General features: G+C 46.9%; 1 protein-coding gene across 5 annotated transcripts in view; it reads right to left on the bottom strand.

Annotated features, from left to right (window-relative positions):
• LOC307200597 (uncharacterized protein) overlaps nucleotides 1–21,366 on the bottom strand; it is a 112,752-nt gene that overhangs the window by 75,379 nt on the left and 16,007 nt on the right. For 3 of the 5 annotated variants that reach the window (XM_079949176.1, XM_079949178.1, XM_079949179.1), the window contains 7 exons: nucleotides 20,959–21,102; nucleotides 19,355–19,426; nucleotides 16,191–16,733; nucleotides 6,941–7,084; nucleotides 6,392–6,463; nucleotides 5,251–5,394; nucleotides 3,294–3,365 (listed from right to left, as the gene is read on the bottom strand). In XM_079949176.1, coding sequence (XP_079805302.1) covers nucleotides 3,294–3,365; nucleotides 5,251–5,394; nucleotides 6,392–6,463; nucleotides 6,941–7,084; nucleotides 16,191–16,733; nucleotides 19,355–19,426; nucleotides 20,959–21,102 — 1,191 coding nt within the window. Of the gene's footprint in view, nucleotides 1–3,293; nucleotides 3,366–5,250; nucleotides 5,395–6,391; nucleotides 6,464–6,940; nucleotides 7,085–16,190; nucleotides 16,734–19,354; nucleotides 19,427–20,958; nucleotides 21,103–21,366 lie in introns of those variants that run through there. The other 2 variants (XM_079949177.1, XM_079949180.1) reach the window with 2 other exon arrangements.

Raw genomic sequence — 21,366 nt, 5'->3', positions numbered from 1 at the left:
ACAAAGATTTGGGATCTGGCTTCCAAGGCAACGAAAGGCCATCACACCAGTCTTCCGTCACTTATGACACTCGTGAATGTCAAGACCTTGAAGTCCGGCAGTGACCCACACGCAGAGGGTGCACGGCCAGCAGAATTGATCGGAGTGGGGATTGGACCCTAGTCCCACCACTGATTTGGAGCCCAAGACGTGCCCCCCCCCCAGAGCTTGACATCCTGATCTTGGGCCCCTAGGGAGAATGGGGTGGTGCTAGCCATTCAAATCATCTTGAGTCAAGACTGAGACTTGTTTGTTTGCCCTGCTACTCTCCCTGGGGAAAACTGCGGTTTACTGCTGAATTGGAATGAATGTCAATTTGTTTTTTTGCAGATGGATGTCTGTTCCGAACGGTAGGTTTTCCTGGGGACAGTGGCAGGACAAACCTGACCCCCGCCTAAAAATCAAGGCACAAACGAAAGTGTGAATGAAGCCTGAGCTTGTCATGGAAGGAGATCTCCATGCCCTGAGCCCTGTCCAGGGTCCTGAAAGACCTGCCTCTAAACACCCTAATTTTTAGGAAACCTTATGCTGACTGGAATGAACACTGTCTTGTTGCCTGCAGCTATCTCTTTCTACCCTATGGTGTTCACTCAATTGGTTCCCCCACAGGAATGAAATGGGGCAAAAAGTTATCAAGAACAGATGCTAGCAAATGTGGCCTTAACCTGGTTAATAGCTACAGGAGGCAGTTATATATTAGGTAAAGGTAAAGGCACCCCTGACCATTAGGTCCAGTCGTGACTGACTCTGGGGTTGCGGCGCTCATCTCGCTTTACTGGCCAAGGGAGCCAGCGTACAGCTTCCGGGTCATGTGGCCAGCATGACTAAGCCGCTTCTGGCGAACCAGAGCAGTGCACAGAAACGCCGTTTCCCTTCCCACCGGAGCGGTACCTATTTATTTAAGCAGGTGCTTTTGAACTGCTAGGTTGGCAGGAGCAGGGACTGAGCAACGGGAGCTCACCCTGTTGCAGGGATTCGAACTGCCGACCTTCTGATTGGCAAGTCCTAGGCTCTGTGGTTTAACCCACAACTCACTACAGCCACCCGTGTCCCTATATTACCCACAACTTAATCTGATGCACAACGCTGTGTTGTATCAAATATCTGAAGAATATTTTGCTGTTCCTTTTTTTAAAAAAAGAAAATCTGTTTTTTCCCTTGCAAAATACATAATTTTTTAGCTAAAAAAGGCTGTTGGGGAAAATGGCACCGTTTGCTGAAAAATGCAGCTCTACTTCAAACAAAACCAGTCGGTAGAGCATGAGACTCTTAATCTCAGGGACGTGGGTTTGAGCCCCACGTTGGGCAAAAATTCTTGCATTGCAGAGGGTTGGACTGAACCTTGTGGTCCTTTCCAACTCTACAGTTCTATGATTCTATAAGAAAACAAAACAAGCCCCCGCCCGTGCATCAGAGAGCCAGTGTGGTGTAGTGGTTAAGAACAGTAGACTCATAATCTGGTGAACCAGGTTCGATTCCCCGCTCCTCCACATGCAGCTGCTGGGTGACCTTGGGCTAGTCACACTTCTCTGAAGTCTCTCAGCCCCACTCACCTCACAGAGTGTTTGTTGTGGGGGAGGAAGGGAAAAGAGAATGTTAGCCGCTTTCAGACTCCTTCGGGTAGTGATAAAGTGGGATATCAAATCCAGGTCCTCCTCCCGCCCAGGTAGTCTTGAAATAATTTGTATCCACAGGAACCTTCTGAATCGTAATGATTAAGTCAGGGGCGTCTTACCCATAGAGCCTAGTGGCACGGGGCGCCAGGGCACCAAGTTCTGGAGGGTGCCAGGGAAGAGGTGGAGGCTGGACGTGGCGCCTCCCGGCATCAGCTCGCCTGCCTCCGCCATGCCGCGCTGAAGCAGTACCGCACCCGGAGCCTCCATCTGCCATGGCCACCATGGCACGAAGTGGCCAGCTGAGCCAGGAGGCGCCGCATCCAGCCTCTGCCTCTTCCCCACCAGAGGAGCTGCCCTTCAGCCACTGCCCACCTCCTCCAGCCCCGCCGGCAGCGCTGTTCTCCCTAGGAAAAAGGTGGACAACTCTGGGAAATGGGGTTGGGGGCACCAGAGGGAGCTTTACACTACGGCACCGGGTATACTTAAGATGGCCCTGGATTAAGTGCCGGCCTACTGTATTATTAAAGGGATGCGGGTGACGCTGTGGGTTAAACCACTGAACCTAGGACTCGCCAGTCAGAAGGTCGGCGGTTCGAATCCCCGCGACGGGGTGAGCTCCTGTTGCTTGGTCCCTGCTCCTGCCAACCTAGCAGTTCGAAAGCACATCAAAGTGCAAGTAGATAAATAGGTATCGCTCCGAAGGGAAGGTAAACGGCATTTCCATGCGCTGCTCTGGTTTGCCAGAAGTGGCTTAGTCATGCTGGCCACATGACCTGGAAGTTGTACGCCAGCTCTCTTGCCCAATAAAGCGAGATGAGCGCCACAACCCCAGAGTCGGCCATGACTGGACCAAATGGTCAGGGGTCCCTTTACCTTTACCTTACCGTATTATTTGCTCATTTATTACATTTATATAGCACTTTTTCCTCCAAGGAGGTCTCAGGGTCCTGTGCATATTTCTCCCCACCCCATTTTTCTCTTCACAACAACCCTGTGAGGTAGGTTAGGCTGAGAGACAGTGACTGGGCCCAAGGTCACTTTGTGCAAGTCATCCAGTGGATAAAATTTATGAGTTAGTTAATAATAATATTACTTAATAAATAACACTGAATTAGTAATAATTAATTGGTAACTGCCCCTTCGAGGATCACTGCTTTGTCGTGGCGAAGGGGCTTGAATAACTCCAAAAAGGTCCGTGCAGGGCCACCCAAGACAGACAGGTCATAGCCAAGAGTTTAGACTAAATGTGATCCACCAGGAGAAGGAACTGGCAAACCACTCCAGTATTTTGCCAAGAAAACTCAATGGAGATAAAAAAAGGAGTAGCTTTGAGAAGAAAGTGAGAGTTTCCAAGGCACGCTCTAGTTCATGGGGTCACGGAGAGTTAAACACGACTAACACGACTAAACAACAACAACTGGTAACTATACTACTGCAAACCCTAGCAGATAGGTGAACTGAATTACGATATCCCAGCTCAAACAGAGCATCGATGGTGCCTCATATCCATAGCTGTCAACTTTTCCCTTTTCTTGCGAGGAATCCTATTCGGAATAAAGGAATTTCTCTTAAAAAAAGGGAAATGTTGACAGCTATGCTCATATCCTCTGTCCCTCCCCAGCTGAAAATCTCACTTACCTGTCAGATCAGAGAAGTGTGGAGTGTTGATAAAGACTTTCATGAAGTCTTTCACAACTACCTTTCCATCACCTACAAATCAAATTTATAAAGTATATATTTAAAAAAGTTTGCCTTTTTAAACCAGTAGGAGGGGACAGGAAAAGGGGGTGGGGCGATGAATATAATACCTATATAACATGCTTCCCTCCCCAGTTGACTGTCATGGGGTGGAATTTGGAGAAAGGGCTTTGGTGTGGGCCAAGTTGAAGGACACGGAGAAATTGGACTACATCCCAAAGAAGGGTGACGAGGACCATGAGGGGCCTGGGAACTAAATCCCAAGGGGAAGGGTTGAAAAAGCTGTTAAGTCTGGAGAAGAGGAGATTAAGGGGAGTGTGAAAGCAACCTTCCAATATCTGAAGTGCTGTCTTGCTGAAGGTGGAGCAGACTTGCTGTCAGATGTTCCACAGGGGAGGGCAAGACCCAGTGGGTGGAAACTGCAGGGAAGTAAGCTTTTAGCAAAACTCTAGGAGAATTGCCATAGCAGTAAAAGCACTTGGATGGAAGAACAGCCTTCAAGAGCGATGGGCTCGCCATTGCCGGAGGTATTTAAGCAGAGGCGGAATGGCCATCTGTCAGCAATGCCACAGCTGCATCCTGCAGGAACTCCAATGTCCCTTCCAACAGTTCTAGGAAGCAAAACGGACAAGCTGGACATCATTTTGGGCTAATGTTTCTCTGGGGCAGAATGGGAGGTTAATGAGAGACCAGCGGTTCTCAACCTGTGGGTCCCCAGATGTTGTTGGACTACAACTCCCATCATCCCTGAGCTCTGGCCTTGCTAGCTAGGGGCGATGGGAGTTGTAGTTCAACAACATCTGGGGACCCACAGGTTGAGAAAGGCTGATGTAGACCAAGGTCCCCCAGATGTTATTGTACTACAACTCTAATTAGCTCCAGGCAGTGCTTTTTTCTGGGGGGACACAGGGGTATGCCTACCATTAAATATTTTGTGAATCTAACAGGAGAAGAAACTAAAAATAAATAAATAAATTTTAAGTTTCTTCCCTAGCATGGTGAATCATTAGTTCCATTGCTACTCCTGATGGTGGCCTCACTTCCTGTCATGGTGTTTCCTGAGTCGCAAGACGGAAGCGAGAGTTTAATGTGTGAAGCAGCATGGAATGTGGATGTGTGGTGTTTTACCAATGAATGTCGGGAAGATGTTTGTGCACACGGCCTCATGCCAATGTGGAAGTTACTGTGAGCTGTCAGCTGTGTAATATGAGGCAATGCACGTTCTTTGTAAAGGTAAAGGTAAAGGGACCCCTGACCATTAGGTCCAGTCGTGGCCGACTCTGGGGTTGTGGTGCTCATCTCGCTTTATTGGCCAAGGGAGCTGGCGTACAGCCCCCGGGTCATGTGGCCAGCATGACTAAGCCATTTCTGGCGAACCAGAGCAGAGCACAGAAATGCTGTTTACCTTCCTGCCGGAGTGGTACCTATTTATCTACTTGCACTTTGACATGCTTTCGAACTGCTAGGTTGGCAGGAGCAGGGACCGAGCAACGGGAGCTCACCCCGTTATGGGGATTCGAACTGCCAACCTTCTGATCGGCAAGCCCTAGGCTCTGTGGTTTAACCCCCAGCGCCACCCGTGTCCCTACGTTCTTTGTACTTTTGTCCATTTACTGTATTTATTTCCCCTGATCTGAATTATAAAATGGTGATTTTCTTGAGTCAAAATGAGAGTACTCCTAAACATTTTTTTTAAGGGGGGGAAGCACTGGTCCCAGGTGGCATGGGGGTGATGGGAGCTGTAGTCCAACCACACATGGAGAGCACCATTTTGACTACCCCTGATGTAGAATGGGCGATTGCAGAAGACATTGCAAGACAGAGAAAACCTCCCTGCTGCAGTGCTGGCTGGGTATTCCAGCAGTACGGACGAAAAAGTATTTCCTCCTCTACTTACCATCCACAGATACGTGTTTCAGAGCTTGCTTGAAATCATGGTTGGACAGGTGGACCCCCATGCATTTCGCAAAGGCCGGGAGGTCATGCACCGCCACCTTGCCTCCTTCAATCTTGTCGATGGCTTGAATGGCACCTTTCAACACTGCAGACATGGACACCTGATGTCTCAGCTGAACTTCGGCCTAGAACTTTATCCCAAGAACACACCTTGCGCACAGTGTGTTGGTTCTCACTCCCCAGAGAGGGCTGTATATTCCTGGCCTGCAACAACCACCGTCCGTGAACGGTGTTGGCTGGGAATGCTGGAGCTTTGGAGTCCACATGCAGCGATGGGAACAAGCTTTTCAATTTTAAGTAAATAAATAAGCAAACAAACGGAAGCATCACCACAGCAGCAACCAAAGGTAAGCATGGGGAGAAAATATTTGAGGAAATTCAGCAGGCCCCCTTGCAAACGGGACGAAGCCCCCCATCCTGCTTTTTTCACTTGTGAAGAGGGGCAGATACTGAGGGTTCAGGTCAGTGCTTCCATGCCTCTATGTTCCCACTAGACTATGGGATGTCAGCAGCAGAATCCTACATCAGCTATACCTTCAAGAACAAGTACAGTGGTACCTCGGGTTAAGTACTTAATTTGTTCTGGAGGTCCGTTCTTAACCTGAAACTGTTCTTAACCTGAAGCACCACTTTAGCTAATGGGGCCTCCCACTGCCACCGCACCGCTGTCGCGCGATTTCTGTTCTTAACCTGAGGTATTATTTCTGGGTTAGAAGAGTCTGTAACCTGAAGCGTATGTAACCCGAGGTACCACTGTACAGTCCTTTTAGCAAAGGAAGTTCTTTGGGTGATCTAAACACGTTTATTTGTCCTGGAGGATTCATCATCAGCCTTTTTTAAAAAAATTTTACTTGGTTTCTTCTAAGGATTTGTCTTCCCCCACACTGTTACAGTGCTGGAGAAAATATCTGCCCTGGTTTTTTAAAAAAACGACCCCTGGCAATCATTATGTGGGGCTTGGATATTCCACTACTGGCAATAGCTTGGCTCTTTGTGTAACTAAGGGGTGAGAGCAAGCATCCTTCGTCCCCCTGGAAAGACAATTTAACCCAACCTTACGCAGGAAGGTCTGGTCTGCTTACTTGCGAATTCAGTGATGCGGCTTGTTTTCCCCAAGGCAGACACGAAGTTGGAGAAGTTCACCATCCCATCTCCTGCAATGTCAAGTTTTAAGCATGAGATCATGAGGGTTTGTTCACAGGGATTGGCAGACAACTGTATGAACCTGCCTTCGTCAGCCAACACCATTCTCTGTGTCCGGGTCCCAAAGAAGCACAGAGGTTGGTGAACAGAGACTGGACCTGCCGCCCCAGCCCCACAATCAAGCTAAAGGTGGTGGGAGAGAAAGCCATTCTCTCTAAGTCCTCCACAGGAGGTGGCCTCCCTTAGTAGTTCAAAGTAAATAAATTATACTGCTAGCTGATGGTCTTTGAGGCCTGCCAGACTAACAGAGCCACTGCAGCAGCACACACAGATTTTTAGATTTAAAAAAATAAATAAAAACCAGAAGGAAGAAAGGGAGGGAGTTGAGGTGCTCAGGCAAGTTTGGAACGGAAAGGAGCACCGCACACTTGCCACACCAGCCCAAAGCCTGCCTCAGGCGAAGCCCAAAGGACCCTGGAGAGACTCACTTGCCAAACCCGCCTTCTGCAGCACATCCTGGAACTCTTTCTCATTCACACTCACTCCCATTTTGTGAAAGGTGGAGTGCAGTTCATTGCCTTTCATGTAATCTTCTGCAAGTGTGTTGAGGATATCGAAGGCATTCTGCAAGGCTGAAGAGAGACTCTAGTTAGGGGCAAACTACATGCTATACACAGAATCAGCGAGACGCGGGTGGCCCTGTGGTCGAAACCACTGAGTCTCTTGGGCTTGCCGATCGGAGGGTCGGTGGTTGATGGGGTGAGGGTCCGTGTGATGGGGTGAGCTCCCGTTGCTCTGTCCCAGCTCCTGCCAACCTAGCAGTTCGAAAGCATACCAGTGCAAGTAGATAAATAGATACCGCTGCGGCGGAAAGGTAAATGGTGTTTCCATGGGCTCTGGTTTCCGTCACGGTGTCCTGTTGCGCCAGAAGCGGTTTAGTCCTGTTGGCCACATGACCCAGAAAACTGTCTGTAGACAAATGCCGGCTCCCTCGGCCTGAAGAGGAGATGAGCGCAGCAACCCCATAGTCGCCTTTGACTGGACTTAACCATCCAGGAGTCCTTTACCATTCACCTTTTTACCTTTACACGCAGATCCAAGTAACAAAGCAGCTTCACAAGGGGGTGGATTTGAGCAGAGGAGGAGAGACAGAGGGAAGGGTATGCTTAACTCTGCCAACCATTGTACAGTATTCTAAATTATCCCTTCTCAGGCCTACTTCTCCTCACCAAGATTTCACATTCACCTAGATTCCCACCACCTCACATTTCTGTGTCTGCTTTTGGGTGGTGGTGATCATGTAGACAGAGACAGTTGTTGTTGTTGTTGTTGTTGTTGTTGTTGTTGTGCCCTTTATGAAAAGATCCCAGGGCGATGAAAAGAAGATATTTTACGGAGCATGATAATACAAACGTACTACAAAGCATAATAATATACAGTGGTACCTCAGGTTAAGAACTTAATTCGTTCCGGAGGTCCGTTCTTAACCTGAAACCGTTCTTAACCTGAGGTACCACTTTAGCTAATGGGGCCTCCCGCTGTCGCCACGCCGCTGAAGCACGATTTCTGTTCTCGTCCTGAGGTAAAGTTCTTAACCCGAGGTACTCTTTCTGGGTTAGTGGAGTCTGTAACCTGAAGCGTCTATAACTCATTATATGAAAATGATGGTACCTAACTCCTACTAAACTAGCAAAAATGTATAGAACTGCTAAAAATACATGTTGGAAGTGGAAAGAGAAGGAAGGCACATTACACCAGATGTGGTGGGCATGCAAAAAAAAAAAAAAAAAAAAAAGTATATTGGAAAATAATTTATAACGAGTTGAAAAAAATGTTTAAAATAGCTTTTGTAAAAAAAAAAACCAAAAACAAAACCTACAGCTTTTTTACTAGTAATTTTAGGTCCAGAAATTCCTAAGGATCAGAACAGATTATTTGTGTATGCTACAACAGCTGCACGGATGCTGCTTGCCCAAAGATGGGAGGAGGACAATCTACCTACAAAAGAAGAATGGCTGATAAAGACGATGGACTATGCCGTATTGGCAGAAATGACCGGGAAAATCAGAGATCAAGAGGACATTAAATTTAATAAAGAAAAGAATGAGGAAGTTTTAAAAATTACTTGAAAGAAGACTGTAAACAATTGAGAACATTGGCAGGATTTTAAAAACGCTTGTAATGAAGTGAGAACTATGATAAAAATTCAGATTTAAGAAAATATGGATGCAGTTTGAAAAGAATATCTGGGGAAACCCTGGAGGGAAGTTCAGGGATTCTGAGAATCCTATTAATAAAATGATTATGATTTGTGTATGATGACAAATTTTAAAAGTGATAATGAATTTACAAAATTATATATACAAGGGCCCTCTAAAGTAATGGGGCAACTCCCCACCCGCTATGTGAGGTAAGCAGAGTTTTACATAACAAGAGGCCCATTCTGCTGTCATCCCTAGTGAATGCTGGCCAATGGAATGCAAGGTTGTGTTCTGCCCACCACCCAACGCCATTAGAAACTTGTGGAAACATTTCCCAAGGCAATAGATGACAGCAAAGGGCCGCGAGAAAAGAAGTTGCTGTGGTTCCATTTCAACCCCTTCAGCAGTAGAGGAGTGCTAGGAAACACCAACAAAAACTACAATCTTTGCAGAAATGCCCGCTTCAAGTAAGAATCAGTTCCAGCTTTTTTTCTTTGGGATTTCAAAAGATGACCACTACCTGTTGGACCCTGGACCCATGCCTTCCAAAGCCTGCTCTCTCTCTCTCTTTCTCTCTGCTTAGGTGGTGAGAGTGTTTCTCCATCCCCACCCAGGCACCGAAGGCTCAGACACAGGTATAGGCAAACTCGGCCTTCCAGATGTTTTGGGACTACAACTCCCATCATCCCTAGCTAGCAGGACTAGTGGTCAGGGATGATGGGAGTTGTAGTCCCGGAACACCTGGAGGGCCGAGTTTGCCTATGCCTGGCTCAGAGTATGGCTGCCAAAGAGGCTTAGAGGACCACACGCAGCTTGTGGGTTTGCCCACTGCTACTTTAGGGTCTCTAAAATGGCCATTCGGGGTGGCTGAGATGCAGGGGAGAAATTGGGCACCAGCCCCCATAGGTGGGGACGCAATTGTCAGCAAGAGCAAAGGGAAGCAGGCTGCAATTCACTCCAAATCTTTGGGATACGGCAGGCAAATTTCTAAAATAATAAAAACTTTTCAGTGCCACGGTAGATTTTTCTAAGCCCACGTATTCAACCAGAAAGCAAAAGGCTATATATTAGAAGGCAGTTCCCCTCTCTGTCTTTTAAGTTAATTGGGTTAGACCCACTGAAAACAATGGACCTAAGTTCGCCATTATTCATTAATTTCAATAGGTCTGTTCTGATTACAACTTAAGTGAATACAACTCACCATGTTTTTAATTGTGTGCCATTTTTTTCTCCCCCCCAACCCTTTTATATACTCCATTTATATTTTTATATGGCTTTATCGTGATGTTACTTATTTGTAACGTATTGAATTTTGTTGTTAGGTTCCTTGGGCATTACTATTATTTTAATGGAAAGGTAACAGACAAAAACAATACCCTTTGGGCACGTCATGAGGAGCATCCATGTAGAACTTGGATCAAATATAGACTGGGATTCCAAATTATGTTAGCCAGTGCTAATCAAGATCCTTCCATGGGCAAGTCCATGCTGATCTTCACCAACCAATCCAAGGGTTCCTTGAGGGCCAAAGCAGGACATGAGGCAGGAAACCAGGCTAGGTCAGGCACAGGGTCCCAGGCAGGTTCTAGCAAACAGCAATGTTGCTCCCGCAACCTGGGGTGGGGCCCGACAGCCTTTTATCTTTGTTGGGGTAACGGCCGGTTCTGATCCCCCGGTGATTCACCTCCCTGTCTTGCCCGAAGGCGAGCACTCCTTCTGTGAGTACTCAGGTCTCTCCTTCTCTCAGACCTTAGTCTCTGCAGCTCAGGAGATGTCGGTGGGTTACTGGACCGAGAGGCCGCCTCAGCCTCCCCTGACCCAGCCGGTAGTGGAGCAGCTGTAAGTGATTGCCCAGCTGAAGGCAACAAGGTATTCCCCGCATCAGGCTCAGGCCCCTGACTCGGCCCAGCTGGTGCTTCTTGCAGGAGAACCTGTGCAGACTGGGGCTCTTCAGAATCAGGCCCCAGACTAGGTTTTTTAAATAATATTTATTAGCTTTTCAACAAGAAAAAAGTTACAAAAATAGTAAAAAGAAAATACAAAAAATACAAACACCAGAAAAAGAAAAAAGAAAAAAGAATAAAAACAATTAAACATAGATCCCTCTTTCTTTACTTATTTTCATGACTTCCTCACACCTCCCTTTTTTGTATTCCAGTTAATAGTTAGTTCAGCAAATCCATACCCTCTTTGTTTGCTCTTAGTTCTTTATCTTCACATATTATAACTTCAAATTTTCATCTAATATCAATCCAATTTTACATATTCCTATTTTGCCTTATTGCTAAAACCACTTCATTTCATTCCAACATCATTAACATTCAATAATTGTACAGTGTTTCTGTAAATAATCTTTAAATTTCTTCCAGTCTTCTTCCACCAACTCTTCTCCCATGAGGAGTGGTGTTTTGCACCCTTTGAAAAGGCAACTTCGACACAGAACTGAAACCTGAACTCTGCATCAACTGAGGGTAGCACTCACTTCGTGCTATGTGGGCCAAGTTGGGATGATCCAATGGATACTTGCAATTGTTCTTAGGTGCAAAGCCAGGAGGTTTCAAGGGTGCACTTCAAACAAAGCTGAACGATAACTGAAGACCGGCCTGTATTTACAAACATAGGGATCATGCAAATACACTCATTAGGAAGTCAAAACTGGTTGAGGCTCTCTGGTGAGGGCACTTTCAGAGGCCAATGTGTTTTTGACCCGTGTGATGTGTGAAAAGGCACTAGTGCGTCCTGCAGCAAACATGCAAAGTGTGGGACTCCCTTTCATGTGCACGTACACCATTAAACGCATCTCTGAGAGCCCTGTTTTGTCCAGGGTACAAAACAGATTCACAGACACAGAAATGCTTTAGATGTCTCTGCTTTGTGCATTTGCTGTGAGAAATACCAGTACAACTCTTCTTCTTATTTGGCAATCACTCGTAGCCAAGTAAGATTGCCTTCCATAAACACGGTTTTCAAAAGTGAGTCCGTAAGTGACTGTGGAGGCCAATTCTGGATCCACATGTCCTTCCGCAGTGGGGACGTAGGTTTCTGGGCAGGACTTGATCTTGGTGAGGGTTTGCCAAGCATGCCTTCCTCTTAGCACATTTCTCCCTTTTGTTCTGAGTTTGAGTGTCTTCAAAGCCCTTGACACCTTTGGTAAAGGCTGTTCTCCATTTGCAGCGCTCGCAGGCCCAGATGTCGGTGTTTATACTACATTTTTAAAGATTTGCCTTGAGAGAGTCTTTGAACCTCTTTTGTTGACCACCAGAATTACGCTTTCCATTTTTAAGTTTGGACTAGAGTAGTTGCTTTGGAAGACAATAGTCAGGCATCCGAACAACATGACCAGTCCAACGAACTTGATGTTGAAGAATCATCGCTTTGACACTGGTGATCTTTGCTTCCTCCAGTACTCTGGCATTAGTTCGCCTGTCTTCCCAGGTGATATCTAAAACTTTTCAAAGACACCATTGACGGAATCTTTCAAGGAGTTGGAGGTGTCATTTTCAAGTGGTCTACGTTTCACAAGCACACAGTAAGGTTGGTAGTACAATAGCTTCGTAAATAAGCATTTTGGTTTCAGTGTGAATGTCCTGGTCCTCAAACACTCTGCACTTCAGTCGGGAGAAAGCTGCGCTCACAGAGCTCAGGCAATGCTGGATTCCAGTACAACACGACACTAGTGTTTCTCATAGCAAGTATAATGTCTAGAATTGTCAGGAAAACGCCACTGTAAGGTTATCTTGGCTGCCCACGTGATCAAATGTTTTGCAAAGCCCCCCGCCGTGTCGTTGCTTGTTTTCTGAAGTGAAGAGGCATAACTTTTTTTTGCTCTGCATTTCCTCATCTTTAACACAGCTTATTCCTCTGCCACACATAACATTACTGACTCTGGTTGGTAATGACATATTAAGTTGATCACTTGATAACAGAAGGGAAGGGGGAGAGGAAATGGCTGGCTTTTATTTCCTCAGTGGGTGGGGATTAAGAAAAGAAAGTTAAATGGGCCTCGAATTGACGGGAATATCTGGATAGCTCCATTGGTTAGAGTGTGGTTCTGATACCACCAAGGTTGCAGGTTTGATTTCCTGTATGGGACAGCAGCATATTCCTACATCGCAGGGGGTTGGACTAGATGATCCTCGAGGTCCCTTCCAGCTCTACAATTCTATCTTCAGTTATTGGCATATAATACAGGCAAAACTGCCCCCCCCCATTTATGCAGGGGTTACGTTCCCATGCACCACACGTATATGAAATCACACATATTTGAAACACCATTGTAAAAGCTTACAAACACCCTGTTATGCCCCTGCCCCATTCTGCCCCCTTTTTGCGACATTTTTGTGATGTTTTCAGGTCACTTCCGGGTTCGGCATGTTGCATGTATGCACGGTCATGCACATATTGAACATGTGTAAATGGTGGTGGCCTGCACCTAACAGATTTTGAGATTTTGGGCTAGTGTGAGGAGGCAGAGGAACAGTCTGACTGTTTTGAAGTCAGCAAAGAAGGAGAAAGAGAAGGGCAAAGGGAGAGAGGGAACTCTGATTGGCTGTAAGTGATGCAGTCTGAGATGCACTGCCTGTGGAATCCGAAGCAAGCTTGGCTGATTTTCTGCCTGCTTTAGGTAAAGGTAAAGGTACCCCTGCCCGTACGGGCCAGTCTTGACAGACTCTGGGGTTGTGCGCCCATCTCACTCAAGAGGCCAGGGGCCAGCGCTGTCCGGAGACACTTCCGGGTCACGTGGCCAGCGTGACATCGCTGCTCTGGCGAGCCAGAGCCGCACACGGAAACGCCGTTTACCTTCCCGCTGGTAAGCGGTCCCTATTTATCTACTTGCACCCGGAGGTGCTTTCGAGCTGCTAGGTTGGCAGGCGCTGGGACCGAGCAGCGGGAGCGCACCCCGCCGCAGGGATTCGAACCGCCGACCTTTCGATCGGCAAGTCCTAGGCGCTGAGGCTTTAACCCACAGCGCCACCTGCGTCCCCTCTGCCTGCTTTAGGAGTGTTTATTTGCTTCTACTATACTCTACTTATATATTTGAAAATAAAGCAAAACTACAAAGACATTGGTCTCCAGTGGTCTCTTGTCCGAAGGAAAGTAAACCTGGGAGGTCTAGCCCCTAGAATTTGCTCAGTGTTCTGGGAAGTAAAGGTAAAAGACCCCTGGACAGTTAAGTCCAGTCAAAGGGGTTGTCCCATCATCTTGCTTTCAGACTGAGGGAGCCATCATTTGCCCACAGACAGCTTTCTGGGTCATGTGGCCAACATGACTAAACCGCTTCTGCCACAACGGTACCCATTTATCTACTTGCACTGGTGTGCTTTCGAACTCCTAGGTTGGCAGGAGCTGGGACAGAGCAACGGGAGCTCACCCTGTCATAGGGATTCAAACCGCCGACCTTCCGATCGGCAAGCCCAAGAGGCTCAGTGATTTAGACCACAGCGCCACCTGCGTCACCACAACAGCATCATGCAACAGCACCACAACACCAGTGGTTGTTGTTGTTTTGCATTATGATATTAAAGAGTGTGGTTCCAGATATCTGGGGGGCAGGTTTGGTAGGATTAATGCTTCTTGGGTTTGCAAATTGTTGCTGCCACCACCGTGGCTGTTTGCAGCATCTACATCAGAGCTTTCTAAACTTTTCACACTGGCGACACATTTTTTAGACGTGCATCATTTCATGGCACAATAATTCTACTAGCAAACCGTAAAGAGCTGCCCGCTCTCTTTCCAATTCCGGGAGAAGTACAGGGAGCATTTGTGAGACACACCTACACATTGCAACCGACACACTAACATGTTGCAACACACAGCTTGGAAAACTCTGATCTACATAATGTCATCGGCATCGAAATGCCATAACTTAGCCCTGTCCCTAATTTAATCTGGATTTACCTTTCTGGGTAAAACTCAAGAGAGATATAAACCCCATATGCAATATCTCAATGGTCCACTTGCAAATTAATCCCCTGTCAGGAAGCACCCATGATGCTATAAGCACAATAATGCCATAACATGAATATTTTTATTTTTTAAACCATTCCAGTTACTGCCATTTCAGCAGTGATCAGAAATAGGGTTGTTTGGTTTTCTTATATTTATAAAACTTTATATTAATATTATTAGGGTTTTTTTTTTAAAAAAAGCACTTTAATAATAATTAAAAGATTAGGAAAGCAAAAATGGGCTTTAAAAATTGCACCGTCACCAAAGGTTATAATGAAAGTTTGCCGAGTTTCTGTTGGCTCCACAAACAGCAGCCATGTCACGCTGAGCGGTTGGAAAGAACGTACAGTGGTGCCTTGCAAGACGAAATTAATCCGTTCCGTGAGGCTCTTCGTATAGCGTTTTTTTCGTCTTGCGAAGCAAGCCCATTGACAGCTTAGTGGATTAGCGCTATTAGCGGTTTAGCGGCTTTTAGCAGATCAGCTGATAAGCGGCTTATCAGCGGATCAGCTGATAAGCGGCTTAGAAAAAGAGGGGGAAAGGGGGAAAAACCCGCAGGAACTCGCAAGACATTTTCGTCTTGCAAAGCAAGCCCATAGGGAAATTCGTTTTGCGAAGCGCCTCCAAAATGGAAAACCCTTTCGTCTAGTGGGTTTTCAGTCTTGTGAGGCGTTCGTCTTGCGGGGCACCACTGTAATGGGATGTGTACATACAGTGGCGGAGGAAGAGGAGTGTGGGGGGAAGCGCACTGCTCCCGGCAGCGCAATCCCGGTGGGGTGCCATCATGGCAGCCTCCCCGCCCACACTGGGCACCACACCCCTGTGGGTGGTGCGCCACACCCCCGGGATGTGCGCCAACCCTGTCCCCGCCTGCTCGCCGCCGCCCCCCCCCCCGGTGCCAGAGCATGAAGCTCCGCCACTGTGTACATAGAAATGTGTGCTGAGATGTGATTGGGTCTCTTTTACTGATGCATCACCCAAATGCTTTGGAAAGATGGATGGGTCGCACAATCAGAGGAAAGAACAGAACCACAGTGGAAATACAGGATAACAATGGTTGGATGAAAGCTTCGTGCAGATGCCCTGTATAAAAGTGAGTGAATGAAGCATGGCACTAAATTTATAGTGTGAAAGCATCTGGCTTCCCTAGAAGCCATGCAGAATAGGGGCTTAGCAGCATTCAGGCTAAAAAAATGTGCAGTCCTTGACCCTGGCTCCCTATTGCAGTCATACCTTGGGTCACAGCCGCTTCTGGTTGCGTTTTTTTCGGTTTACGCACCCACCAAAACCCGGAAGTACCAGAACAAGTTACTTCTGGCTTTCAGTGGTAGCACATGCACAGAAGTGCTAAATCGCACTTTGCGCATGCGCAGTAGCGCCAAATCACAACCTGCGCTTGCGCAGATGCGCCACTGCAGGTTGTGAACATGCATCCTGTACAGATCACGTTCGGAACCCGAGTGTCCACTGTATTCATTAGAAGACAAATCCCATATTGTAAATGACAACCACCCCTCCAGTTCATTTGATTCAAAATGTGCAAGTTCAAGCATGTATTGCATTGAATGGACAACATTTCAGAACCCACCTTGCTGGTCGGATACTGCTTCTGATGGTTTGCCTTCACTTTCGGAATCCGATGTCGGGAAGGTCTCTTCGAAGTCATACCTCCTTGGAAGATCCTTGTTGAAGGACAGCCTCTTCTTCTTCTTTTGCTTCTGGATTGCGTCATAGTTGATCACTGAGAAAGGAACGTCCTCTTCTTGGCTAGCGCTCAATGATATCTTTCTTGCCTTCTGGGCGGAAATCCTGGCATCTTCTTTCAAGGATAAGGTGGAGGATAGAGGAAACAGAGTGTCCTGGCTTGTATAGCCAAAGCTTCGTCCGACTTTTGGCCACTCAATGGTCTTCTCTTCCACACGGATTTCAGGAACTGCAGTACTGGGTTTGGTCTGCTCAGCCTCAGCAGGTTTCTGGGATTTGGTTTTCCTTTTCCGTAGCTGGGCAAGAGCGGCGTCGTAATCGGGATTATAGAAGAGAGGCTGGTGAGCAGGCAGCATTCTCCACTGGGTCTCTGAATCATCCGTATTACTAGAAAAGCCCCGGGAAGACCCCCAAGTAGAGCTTTCATCTACAGATGTAGCAGAGAGAAGCAAAGAGGACCCTATCAGATTCTGCAGCTTCAGCTGAAACAAGGCCTCTACAGAATAACCCTTATATACAGTGGTACCTCGGGACGCAGGTGGCGCTGTGGGTTAAAGCCTCAGCGCCTAGGACTTGCCGATCGAAAGGTCGGCGGTTCGAATCCCTGCGGCGGGGTGCGCTCCCGCTGCTCGGTCCCAGCGCCTGCCAACCTAGCAGTTCGAAAGCACCTCCGGGTGCAAGTAGATAAATAGGGACCGCTTACCAGCGGGAAGGTAAACGGCGTTTCCGTGTGCGGCTCTGGCTCTGGCTCTGGCCAGAGCAGCGATGTCACGCTGGCCACGTGACCCGGAAGTGTCTCCGGACAGCGCTGGCCCCTGGCCTCTTAAGTGAGATGGGCGCACAACCCCAGAGTCTGTCAAGACTGGCCCGTACAGGCAGGGGTACCTTTACCTTACAGTGGTACCTCAGGTTAAGAACTTAATTTGTTCTGGAGGTCCGTTCTTAACCTCAAACTGTTCTTAACCTGAGGTACCACTTTAGCTAATGGGGCCCACCGCTGCCCCCACACGATTTCTGTTCTCATCCTGAGGTAAAGTTCTTAACCCGAGGTACTATTTCTGGGTTAGCGGAGTCTGTAACCTGAAGCGTCTGTAACCCGAGGTACCACTGTACTTCTGAAACAAAAACATTTTGCACAACAACTTCTAAACTGTGTGCAGGCAGGGGCGCATCAATGTGCCGTGAGAGAGCTCTTAAGAGTTCAGCGAGAAGTAAATAAAATTAAAATGACCAGTCTCCTATGAACTGAAAATGTGTATGCACAGAGAAGGCTGCCTGCTGCAGCTCATCAAGATTTAGTGCTCTGGCAGGACTGGGCTAATAATGAGAAGGATGATGATAATGATAATGACAATTTATTAATGTGCCCCAGCCACTCTGGACATCTTCCAACAAATATAAAAACATAATGAAACAGTAAACATTGAAACGCTTCCCTATACAGTGGTACCTACGCTTCAGATTAAATACGCTTCAGGTTACAGACTCCGCTAACCCAGAAATATTACCTTGGGTTAAGAACTTTGCTTCAGGATGAGAACAGAAATCGTGCTCTGGCAGCACGGCAGCAGCAGGAGGCCCCATTAGCTAAAGTGGTGCTTCAGGTTAAGAACAGTTTCAGGTTAAGAACGGACCTCCAGAACGAATTAAGTACTTAACCCGAGGTATCACTGTACAGGGATTCCTTCAGATGTCTTCTAAAGGTTATATAGTTACTCATCTCCTTGACATCTGACGGGATGGTGTTCCACAGGGTGGGTGCCACCACTGAGAAGACCCTCTTGCCTGGTTTCCTGTAGCTTCACTTCCCGCAGTGAAGGAACCACCAGAAGGCCCTTGGATCTGGACCTCAGTGTCCGTGCTGAACGGTGGGGATGGAGACGCTCCTTCAAGTATACAGAGCCAAGGCCATTTACTCTCCATGCAGACACAGGAGAATGATCTTCTGTTAACGGAACCTACCCACTGCATTTTTCCAGAAGTCACTGCTCTAGGGTTACCTCCTTTTAGGACATAAAAGTCCAGATCAGTGACTCGTACAGAAAACAAAGGAAGGTATGCCTCTCTATGTCAGTTTGCATTTCTTAGTGCAGAAAGTATTGCTCTGATGTCTAGAGATCTTTCCTATTCTAATTAATTCAAGAGGGTTCTGGAAGCTTCTCTGCGTGAAAGAAACAAGCAGAAGGTTCATGATATTTGGGTTATTCCTTCAGAGAAGCCGAGTATGGCTGGTTTAAACTGGTTCTCTTAGCTCTTTCAAGGTCATGCTGACTATAAAAGTAAGGCCAGAAGGAGCCAGGATTTCATTCTCTTTTTCTATCTCTTTTCCTTCTGATGTGATATTCTGTACATAGTATTCGGGTTTAGACTAATACAGATGTTATTGTAAGTTTAAGTTAAGACTACTGCAACTGGATTTCTTACGGACAGTGCCAATCTGGAATGTATTGGATTTGTGACCATTCTGCTCATTTGCCTTCAGTAGCAGTAAAGCTCTGCTGGATGAAATATAATTGCCTCTGGTCAATTTTTGGGGAATCCTGCCACGTGTTTTAAGTTTTTACTCTGCTAACTATATGCTGAAGTTCTGCTCTGGCTCAATATTGAGTAGAATTTCATGACACTCTAAAAGTGGGTAAATCTTTTACACATACTAAGCCAAGTATGTTACTTTCTTTCCCCCTCAAGTCCTGTCTCTCTCTCCCCCCCCTCCTATTCTACTATGTCAGGTTAATAATTCCAACCAGTTGTACAATGTCGCTGTAAGGATGTAGAACCTTTGGCTCTCCAAATGTTGTTCGACTCCAATTCCCATCAGCCCCAGCCAGCAGGACCGATGTTCAAAAATGGCGGGAGTTGCGTTCCGGCAACGTATGTATGTCCACAGATTTTTCTATAAGAAGCAAATGTTTCTGAAGTACTTTGAACACCGTGAAAGTCCTATGAAAACACTTGTTTCAATCGCTATGCCTATTCTGCTTCAAAGAGGAGCCTTGCAAAATTCCTTTAGACAGACCCCAGTCCAATTTATGGGCAACGATCACTTACCTAGTCCTTTATGGCAAACTCGTGGTCCTCTCACAAGTGACAGAAATTCTGAGATATTTATTTTCCCGTCCCCTGTAACAGAATGAAAGGAAATGGGTCCTGCAAAGGAAAGCCTCTCCCCATTTAAACCCACATGCTTAAGGGCTCCTGTTTTCAAGCCTGGTGCAATGTGGAGAAGGCCCCTCTCAGCCACAGTTCCACTTTTCCCAGTGAGGTCCACCAGTGTTGTCCAGTCCTGTTGATCTTCCAGGCCAGCAGGCTGAGGAGAGTTCTTCAGCAGCTGGTGTTGATGCAGCTGATTTGCAATTGGGAACTTGTTAACCTTTGGCTATCTGTATTTTGCAGGGTTGGGTGTCAGATTCCGGGACCATCTGCACTACATAGTAAAGGCAGTACCATTGCACTTAAAGCAGCCACAGGTTCCCCTAAAGAATTCTGGGAAGTGTTGTTTGTAAAGGGTTCTGAGAGCAGGAAATAGGAGGCACCTATTTCCATCACAGAGCTGTGAATTCCAGTCAACCCTCTTCCCAGAAAACTTTGGGAATGGTAGCTCTGTGAAGGGAATAGGGGACGCGGGTGGCACTGTGGTCTAAACCACTGAGCCTAGGGCTTGCCGATTGGAAGGTCGGTGGTTCGAATCCCCGCGACAGGGTGAGCTCCCATTGTTCGGTCCCTGCTCCTGCCCACCTAGCAGTTCGAAAGCACGTCAAAGTGCAAGCAGATAAATAGGTACCGCTCCAGCGGGAAGGTAAACGTGGTTTCCAAGCGTTGCTCTGGTTCGCCAGAAGCGGCTTAGTCATGCTGGCCACATGTCAGCGGAACAAACACCGGCTCCCTCAGCCAGTAAAGCAAGATGAGCGCCGCAACCCCAGAGTCGTCCGCGACTGGACTTAAAGGGTCAGGGGTCCCTTTACCTTTACCAGCATACTTAAGAAACCATACTTTTAATGTTGTGGCAGGCCAATAAGGGGAGGGGGGAGGAGAAACAAACTTCCCCAGGCAGGGAGTTTCAAAGTTTGAGTGCAATAACGGTAAAAAAAGGTCTCTTCCTTATTCCAAGCAAATGTGGATTTGGAATCAACAAGAGGGCCTCTGTAGTTGATCTTAAGATGCAGGCAGGCTCCAATGGGAGGAGATAGTAGACCTTCGTATATTTTTATGTTAAACTGCAGGGTTTTTCTATTTTCTCTGAACCCTAAAAACTTTAGATTTTATTCAACCCCCCTTCCTCGCTCTCTTTCTTTTGCCCTCTCCGCCTCAGTTTCCAGTTGCAGAAGAAAAATATTCCAGATGGAAATTTTGGCTCGGTGCTAAATACTACGGGGGGATGTAACTCTGTTACTTTCAAGAGGAGAGGCCAGGAAAGCCAGATGTTCCTCTCTGGACTGGGCATGAATCTGAGCTGGAAGAGAGTTTGAGGTCTTGTAAATTAACACTAATGAACTTCCAAAGTTTTTTCTGACCCTGGATCAGGAGAACGTTTGCTGAGCTCAAGGACTACAGAGGCCTGGCTGAAATTTGCAGCCCACCAGCGAAACATTCAGTGCATTCACACAACCCACCCTGTCCTACTGCAGCACACACTGAAATTGGTGGATACTTACAGGTAACTCGGATGGATCCCACTGCATGTTGTATAACCTTGGGGCTCAGAGTGACCCCCAGGCAAGCCAAAATGGTCTCTAAGTCATCAATGGCCACCATGTCTTTCCTAATGTTTTTGAAAATGAACAGAGCATTCTTGAGAGCTGTAGAAAGTGCAGGGGAAAAGAAGGAATAAAAAGTCTATTAGTGTGCACAAGAGAACCACTTAATTCCAATATATTCCAGTGGGAGGATTATTTGGGCAAGCAGAATAATCCACCCCCAACTATATTTGCCTTACAGATAGGTAGCCGTGTTGGTCTGCCATAGTCAAAACAAAAAAAAAAAATTCCTTCCAGTAGCACCTTAAAGACCAACTAAGTTAGTTCTTGGTATGAGCTTTCGTGTGCATGCACACTTCTTCAGAT

The sequence above is a fragment of the Podarcis cretensis genome, assembly GCF_951804945.1.
Source record: "Podarcis cretensis genome assembly, chromosome: 13".
NCBI classification, from domain to species: domain Eukaryota; kingdom Metazoa; phylum Chordata; class Lepidosauria; order Squamata; family Lacertidae; genus Podarcis; species Podarcis cretensis.
The sequence above is the reverse complement of the archived record's forward strand: the minus strand, read 5'-3'. Positions and strand labels throughout refer to the sequence as shown.